Genomic DNA, 9,117 nt, shown 5'->3' on the forward strand with positions numbered 1-9,117 from the left:
AAAATTAAAAAAAAATTTTTTTAAAGAATAATGGAAGTGTTCATCTATGAGTCTGAGAGTGGGTTTATGGTTTAAATGTTAATTTCTGTTCAATACATAATATATCTTAAATAAATACCTACATTTATTTTCATTTTTTAAAGTCCTTGTCAAAGATTCTTTTTTTTTTTAAATTTCTGAGAGAGAGAGAGAGAGAGAGACAGCGTGAGCAGGGGAGGGTCAGAGAGAGAGAGGAAGATACAGAATCTGAAGGAAGCTCCAGGCTCTGAGCTAGCTGTCAGCACAGAGCCCGATGTGGGGCTCGAACCGTGAGATCATGACCTGAGCCGAAGCTGGACGCTTAACCGACTGAGCCACCCAGGCGCCCCCAAAGATACATACTGAAGTAGTTAGAAAGTGAAATGACATGTGTCTGGGACTTGCTTTTAAAATATGCCAGTCTCCCAACTACTATACCAAACAAAAAATTGGTGGAGACAGTTGACGGTGGGTGATGCATATGTGGAAAATTACTATACTACTCTATTTCTGTATATGCTTGAAATTTTGCAATGTAGAATGTTTTTATTTTTATTTATTTCTTTATTTTAAGTACACAACCCAATGCAGAGTCTGAACTCATGACCTTAAGATCAGACCTGAGATCAAGAATCAGATGCTTAACCAACTGAGCCAGCCACCCAGGTACTCCATAAACGTTTTTGTTTTAAAACCCAACAAAAACCAGCACAAATAAAAGACTAAGAAAAACTAGGCACATCACTAATAAACTTTTCCCAAGAAACTAATGTCTCCATCTGAAACTTCTGAACACGAGATAGTACTGGTCATTTCAACCAAAATTAAAGTATCTTTTAAAATTACTCTCAATATGAAACATGTCTTATCACTTATACTAACGAAACAGGAGTGTCTTTTTTCTTTGTTTGGTATTATTATTCCTTCACTTGGTACAATAGCCCAGGGTATATTTTTCCTTTTTCCCGTATACATCCTTGTTATATTTTTTTTATGACTAGAACTACCATTAGTTCTATATGTATATACATGTATGTAAGTATAAATGAATGTATACACATATACCTATGTATATACATTTATGTAATATAAAAATAACCAGGACTACTATCCCACCATTACTACTCTTATATCTATTATTTAATAGTGGACCCACTGGGTATACATGACCTTTTAAAGTTTATTTATTTTTATTTTGAGTGAGAGTGAGAGAGACAGCAAGCAGGGGAGAGGCAGAGAGGGAAAAAGAACTCAAGTAGGCCCCCCACTATCAGTGCACAGCCAAAACTTATAAACTGTGAGATCATGACTTGAGCCCAAGTCAAGATTCTGACAATTAACAGACTAAGCCACCCAGGCGCCTCTATCCTTGACCTTTTAAAAAGCATGACTCATCTGGGGCACCTGATCCAACTTCGGCTCAGGTCATGATCTCACAGTATGTGGGTTCAAGCACCACACTGGGCTCTGTGCTGACAGCTCAGAGCCTGGAGCCTGCTTGAGATTCTGTGTCTTCCTCTGTCTCTCTGCCCCTCCCCCGTTCACGCCCTGTCTCTCTCTCTCTCTCTCTGTCTCAAAAATAAAATACACATTATAAAAAAATTTTTTTAAAAAAAGCATGACTCATCTGAGAGGATTAAAAAAAAATCCCTCACATAACACATAGCCTTCAAAATAATGGACAAAGTGACTGAGGAAAAGCTGTGAACTATAGTCCATATGCAATTTTACTATAGTTTACACATATATTTTTAATTTGTTGGCACATGATACATTAACCAAAGTGAAAGCATCAGTTGGGATTATTTAAAGGAAACGATAAATACCTTCAAATAAATTCTGTAAGTGAATTACTATAAAACTGAACACTACAGTAGAGAGAACCGTAATCTGTTTGAACTTAAGACTTAACCTAACTCTATATACCCCCATCTTGTTTCAAAATAAAAATGTTTACTATACAACCATTTATTATTTTTTTATGTTTTTATTTATTTATTTTGAGAGAGAGAGAGAGAGTGGGGAAGAGACAGAGAGGGCACAGAGCCTGATGCTGGAATGGATCCCACAACCTTGGGACCATGACCTACGCCAAAATCAAGTCAGATGCTTAAACAACTGAGCCACCGAGGCGCCCCTACTATAGTACCATTTAAATATTCACATGCTTTCCCTTTTCATAATTCTCATAGCAAGTACACAGAGAACAGTCTTCTCCAAATTTGTATCCAAAGGGATAAAGAAGCACATTATGTCCACTTCCCTATCAAACAGTCCTACCTACCAAAAAGCAAAGACAAAACACATTCCATAATTTCACTTCAAATGTGCCTAGCCAGTTTATTTCTTTAATTCAGACACGCTATTTCAAACACATAAATCAGATTTAACTAATTCCCAAACCAGGTGGATTAAAATTTCCTTTTGTCATCTTTAAAGAAAGAAAAAGTAGTTTAAAAATATTTCCACCTCCAGATGCTTGGCTGTCTCAGTCTGTAAAGCAAGTGACTCTTGACCTCAGGATTGTGAGTTCGAGCCCCACTGTGGATGTGGAGCCTACTTAAAACAGAATTTAAAAAAATAATAATTTCACCTCCTGAAGAACACAATCATTCATGATACTCTTCTTTCATCTTTTATGTTTATAAAATTTTAGGAAAATTAATTAAATTGGAAATTTGGAAAGTCCTGCTACCCAAAATACGCCCACCTCCAAATTACATTACACTTTTTCTTTCTTCCTCTGGAGAGAAAACTGACTGCATTAGTTTATTCATCCTCAATAGTTCGGCAATATCACTAAGTCTCAGCATTGAATTAGGTACTCTGGAAAGTTACAAAGGAAATACAGGAGCTAGTAACTACCCTCAAAGAGTTTATATATCATCCCCATAAAGGAAGAAAAACGTAGTTACTGAAAAATATCTTTGCTGAGAATCTCACAGTCAAATGTGGAGTAGGAACGACATTTTTCAAGCCAGGTTCTTCACACTAAGTAATGCAAGACAGTATCCACAAAATTAAACAGACTCCAAAAGTGGCCAAATCTAAATTATTTATGGATTACATATACTGCTACACACTTCTGCATGCATGACAAAGGGAGCCTACTCCTGTAAGTGGAGGTTTCCACATGTCCCAAATGCACACAAAAAAAGAGACACGTACTCCATGCATGGGCCACTTTTTGCCACTTTCCCTATTAACTAACTGTTCCTGCCACAACCACAAACAAAGCATTCGGTCAGCAATATTGGGGTTCTACTTTGAGGGAACAACATCTATTATATATCCTCAAAGACCAAATAGAAAATGCCCAAAAGCCTGACAGTTAAGAATCTTAGCTGTACCTGCAAAAGACGTATCGGAAAAATAAAGAATAACAATGGATTACCCTTCTAATCTTCAAGTTGTAGATGAGAAGTCATCTGAGGCCCCACATTTGTTGGCTCTGGAAACTTCCTTTCTCTCTGCCTTCTGATTATGTATGTCTTTTCCTCTTGTGAACTACTCTGTATAGAATACTAGATAGAGCAGGCATCACAGTGAGATGGGGGTGGGGGTGTCCTGCCAAGGCTAGCAATTTTCCACAAACTTGTGGTCTTCCCATGATCATGAATATCTTAGACAATTCTGATGATACAATTTCCCAAACAAAACTGTTTTCAAGCAGCAGTTTCATTCTACCTGTCAATCTTTGGGCCTAATTCTATACACGTAAGCCTTAAAACAAAACGAAACCCTACCAGATTTGCTCCCAAACTTTGATAATTGTCAAATATGTCTGCGGCATTAAATCTAGAAAAGACATTCTCTGTGTCACTTAAGTGAATCACATTAAAGAATACCAAATCTAGATTTCATTAAGAGGTCCTGTTAAAGTCATATTCAGACGTCAGAAAGGCAAGATCCCACAACCCGATCACAAATACTGTATAGGTATTACAGCTTCGACTGCTGTCCCAACTTTTCAAGCTTTGGGACTCTAAATTACTTGGAGTAACAGCTTAAACTTCAGATGCACTACAACTGACCAAAAGAAAATAAGAAAATAAAAGGCATACATTAGTTTCAGCACTCTACTGATAATAAGAATTTGCGAATTACAAAAGAATGGGGTAAAGACGGTAAATGCAGTGTTTAGACTACAATACATATCAGAACAGAATCCGAGTTACCTAAACAAACCTTATCTACTGCCAATAAACAGAAGATCATTTCTTAACGGCTCAAGTACGCCAACCATTTTTTTCCTGTTTAAAAGGGCTGCTACAAATTGTCCAAGTCCAAAGAAATAGCCGAATTCTAAGCTGGTCTTCGGCGAGGAGCTACAGTGCTTAGAGCATCACACAAAAGACCAGAGCAAACATAAACACGCTCTGGGCCTTCGCAGAGAACGGCCAGGAGCCAGGGTCTGACTTCCAGACCCCCGCACCAGCGAGGGAATGAGGAGTGGGGGTGGGGTCCTCTTCTCGGAATGCGCCGGGGAGCCAGCTAAGGACGGGGAGGGAAGGAGCGAGTGAAGCACAGAGGAAGAGAGAGAGAAGCGGCGGACCGGCGTCAGCGCCTTCCAAGGCCGGCAACACCCTCAGGCCCGCACCAGGCCTGGCCCTCCCGGCTCCGTCCCGCCTCCTCCTCACCTCCCTCACGTCCTGCAGGCACTCGAGCACCGCCAGGTTGTTGCTCCAGGTGTGCTTGGGACACACACGGGTCACGTCCTCCCTGCAGGACTCTTCCTCCNGGCCCGCCGCCTCCAGTCTGCCCGACAAAGGGCGGAAAGTTGGCCCCCGGGACCTGGCCCTGGCCGTGGACGCCCTGGCCCGGGAGTTTCTGGGCCCCGGCCGCAGCGAGCAGCAGCAGCTGCAGCGCCGCCGACAAGCGGAACATCCTCCGTACACGTCCACACGCCGCCATCTTGGGTCCGCGGCGAGCTCGACGCACCCGCCGGCGCCGCGTATTTAAATTAGGGGGCGGGGAGTGGGCGGGGCCCGACGGGGCCCACCCGAGCCCCTCCCCGGCTGGCTGGCTGGCGGGGACGCGCGCAGTGCGAGCAGAACTCGGGAGGAAAAAGCGCTTGAAACGGCCCACGCCCTGGGCCTTAGGGGCTCTTATATGCCGGGGGAAATGCTGGAGCGCCTTAAAAAGCCTGGGCAGGGCGTCTATGAACAATTCTCTTGGTTGTCGTCACAGGAAAATAAAAAGGAATTGGGATTGCCACAACCAAGATGGCCGGTAGAGTATGTCGCCTGTTCAGTGACTGGGGGGAAAAAACAAAAACAAAAAACTTTGTGTGCAGAAGTGAACTTTCACGATCAGGTGTATTCCGAAATCTCAGAGCCTCTTCTTGCATCTCTCCGTGCTGCCTTCCACCTGCCTCAGAACCTTTCTTAACCAGGGAAGAAGCAGCATTGAATAAGGGTAGGAGCACGGGTTTGGAGCACAGGTTCTGAGTTAAGAAGAGACCCAGTTATAATCCTGGCTGCTCTGAAGACTAGGAAAGCCCTTTAACTGGTGAGCCTTATTCTTCTCGTTCCATGAAGAAGAGGAGGAGTTCTAACGTAAAGTGTAATTGTGAAGGTTAGAAATAATAAGGAAAGTGCCTGGCCCACAATATAAAACTCAAAAAGTTATAGCCAATACTGTTAATCAACTGGAAGCCTTTTGTGCCTGAGTCTTGATTGTAGACCAGAACTTAACCTCCTGTTTAAAGGAGAAGGAGAAGGAGAAGGAGAGGGGCGCCTGGGTGGCTTAGTCGGTTAAGCGTCCGACTTTCGCTTGGGTCATGATCTCGCGGTTCGTGGGTTCGAGCCCCGCGTCGGGCTCTGTGCTGACTGCCAGCTCGGAGCCTGGAGCCAGTTTCAGTCTGTGACTCCCTCTCTCTCTGACCCTCCCCTGCTCACACTGTCTCTCTCTCTCTCTCTCTCCCCTAGAAATAAATAAAAATATTAAAAAATAATAATAATAAAGGAGAAGGAGAATGGCACCCGGATGGCTCAGTTGGTTAAGCATCCATCTTCGGCTCAGGTCATGATCTCAAGGTTCTTGGCTTTGAGCTCTGTGTCTGTACTGACAGCGAGGAGCCTCAAGCCTGCTTCAGATTCTGTCTCCCTTTCTCTCTGCCCCTCCCCTGCCCCTTTCTCTGTCTCAAAAATAAACATTCAAATTTTTTAAAAAATAAATGGAGGAGGGAAAAAACGATCTTTGAGGCCTCAGATTGTGAGAGTGGGTCTGTGCCTTGGGTAACTGATCTTGATGACCTGCATGCAGCATCTTGGGCACTGTAGGGATTGGTTGTTTCACTTCACACTGGTGCCTCTCCCTCTCCTTAGGAGAGATGGTACCTTTTCAAAGGTCTTCACCTCCATTGTGTCATGTGAGCCTTGTATCAGGCCTTAGTTGGGTTCTAATTCAACTGAGGAACAGCACAGAGATGGCACAGCAGGGTTAAGTGACCTGCCCAGGATGAACTCAGTGAGTCCAGGACTAGAGTCCCTGAGGCTTCCCAGAGACTGCACTTTTATCCCACTCTACCTTTACAGCATGCTGAGGAATGAGGGCAGCTTGGGGCATGTGATTCCAATTGGTGATCCATGTTCAAAAATGCAACTTCTGCTGTCTTGACCCACAAATGGGCAGTGAAGATCAGATCAGACATAACTAGAGTCTAAAAAGTCAGGTGGGTTCAGGGCCCCATAAGGAATGTCCGAGACTGAGAATATTCTGGGGGTACAAACTGCCCACTTTGGCTGACAGCAGGCCTGTATCTCTGGGAATGAGGGTTTGTTGGCATCTCTGCCAACACTCACCCCTGCTGATGCCATAAAATGGTCCTGAGGCTGCTGCCAAACTTCAGCATTGACTAAGTCAGCCCAGGGTAGACCAGATAAATGTACATGTTCATTAACAGATACATGGCATAGGTGAGTTGTCAGCAAGCTAGAGACATCACAGAAAGTTCTTTCAAAGTCAGTAGGGGCCATTCATTTACAATGATGGGTCTGCATTGCGCTCAGACAAGTGGGAGATTATTTTAAACTAATTTAAGGCTGGGGGCACCTGGCTTGTTCAGTTGGAAGAGCATGTGATTCTTAATCTCAAGGTCGTGAGTTTGAGCTCCATGCTGCGTGTAAAGATTGCTTAAATAAATAAAACTTTTTTAAAAATTAAAAAAATAGTGTAAGGCTAGCAATTGACAATCTGTTAAGAAAAGCCAGCAGTTGCCTATCTCTCAGTCTTACTGAGGAAACCCTATTCCCAGCCACAGATGACCTCTGAAGATAGGGAGGAGTGTATGTGCCTATCTTGAAATCACAGTGACCAAGAAGCAAGAAACCAGAGAAATCTGGGACCTTGGCCAGCTCAGACTGTTGGGCAAGTCTAGACTTTATATACAGCACAAATCCCTAAGCCAATGGGAAGAGGTTTGACTTAACCTGGGTCTCCCAACCTCAGTGACTTTTCAGTATAAAATAGACTATCCCTATCACAAACTCTGAATTCATTTTACCCTTTATTGTACTTTTTTATTTCTTTTTCCTCACTTCCTCGATGCACTCAATACATATCAATTGAGTTTGTTTTGTTTTTGTTTTGTTTTGTTTTATGCCAGGCATTGCTCAAAAACTGGCTGAGGCGAACAATAAGGCAATAAACAAGGAGCAAGATAATTTCAGATGGTTTAAGTGCTATGAAGAAAATAAAAGGTATACGGAGTGACTGGGGTACGGAGGGGCTCTTCTATAAAGGCAGCTGGGGAAAGGCTTCCTGAGTGTTAAATGAACTAAGAGCCAATTGGCATAAAGATGCCAACCATGTGAAAAATCTGGATCTGCAGTTGGCTTAGCCTGTCAGGCTGCTATAACAAAATATCACAGACTGAATGGCTTATAAACAGCAGACATTTGTTTCTCACAGTTCTGGAGGTTGGAGGTCCAAGATCAGAGCGCTGGCATGGCTGGGTTCTGGTATAGCCTCTTCTGGGTTGCAGACTGCTGACCTCTTGCTGTGTTCTCATACAGTGGAAGGAGCTAGGAAGTTCTGTGGGGTTCTTGATAAGAACACTAATTCTGTTCAGGAGAGCTCTCCTCTCATGACCTAACCACCTCCAAAAGGCCCTATCTCCTAATACAATCACACTGGCTATCAGGATTTCAACATACAAGTTTAGGGTGGACACAAACATTTAGACCATAGTAAGAATGTTAGAAAGCTGAGATTAACAAGTTAAAGACCTTGGGGCGCCTGGGTGGCTCAGTCGGTTAAGCGTCCAACTTCAGCTCAGGTCATTATCTCACGGTTCATGGGTTCGAGCCCCGCGTTAGGCTCTGTGCTGACAGCTAGTTCAGAGCCTGGAGCATGTTTCAGATTCTGTATCTCCCTCTCTCNCGAATAGAAGGAGTCAGAGAACTGGTCAAGGGCAGATGATAGAGGCCCCTATAGACCCGATATATTGATGTAATTGCGGAGGATTCTGATTCCGAACAAAGAGTTTGTATTTCCACTGAAAGAAAATCATAAAGGCTAGACAAAATATATAAAATATTTTTTAATAGCACCTGGGTAACTCAGTTGGTTAAATGGCCGGCTCTTGATTTCAGCTCAGTTGTGATCTCACGGATCATGAGTTTGAGACTGGCACTGGGATCTGCCTAACAGTGAGGAGCCTGCTTGGTATTTGGTCTCCCTCTCTCTTCCTCCCCCACTTGCCATATCTCTCTCTCTCAAAATAAATAAAAATAAACTTTAAAAAAAGTTTAAAATATCTTTGAAAGACATTAGAAGATACCAATGCAAGGGTGCCTGGGTGGTTCTGTCAGTTGAGTGTCTGACTTCTGCTCGGGTCATGATCTTGCAGTTTGTGGGTTCTAGCCCACCGTGGGGCTCTGTGCTGACAGCTCAATACCTGGAGCATGCTTTGGATTCGTGTCTCCCTCTCTCTCTGCCCCTCCCCTGCTTGAGCTCTGTCTGTCTGTCTGTCTCTCTCTCTCTCTCTCTCAAAAATAAGTAAACATTTAAAAAATTACAAAAAAAAAGTAACCAATGCAATCAGAAAATGAAGGTCTACAATCTTTGAGAAAAGGGAATTCCATAGTCCAGAGT

At 43.1% G+C, this 9,117-nt stretch overlaps 1 protein-coding gene across 1 annotated transcript in view; it reads right to left on the reverse strand.

Moving 5' to 3' along the window:
• Window positions 1–4,933, reverse strand: part of GLG1 (golgi glycoprotein 1) — a 160,854-nt gene extending 155,921 nt beyond the window's left edge. Inside the window, 2 exon segments of the mRNA XM_077752791.1 lie at window positions 4,659–4,758; window positions 4,760–4,933. Of these exon segments, the coding sequence (XP_077608917.1) occupies window positions 4,659–4,758; window positions 4,760–4,932 (273 nt within the window). The 5' untranslated portion in view covers window position 4,933.
• Window positions 4,934–9,117: the final 4,184 nt, after the last annotated feature.

Source organism: Crocuta crocuta, unplaced genomic scaffold (assembly GCF_008692635.1).
Source record: "Crocuta crocuta isolate KB4526 unplaced genomic scaffold, BGI_CrCroc_1.0 scaffold727, whole genome shotgun sequence".
Taxonomy (NCBI): Eukaryota; Metazoa; Chordata; class Mammalia; order Carnivora; family Hyaenidae; genus Crocuta; species Crocuta crocuta.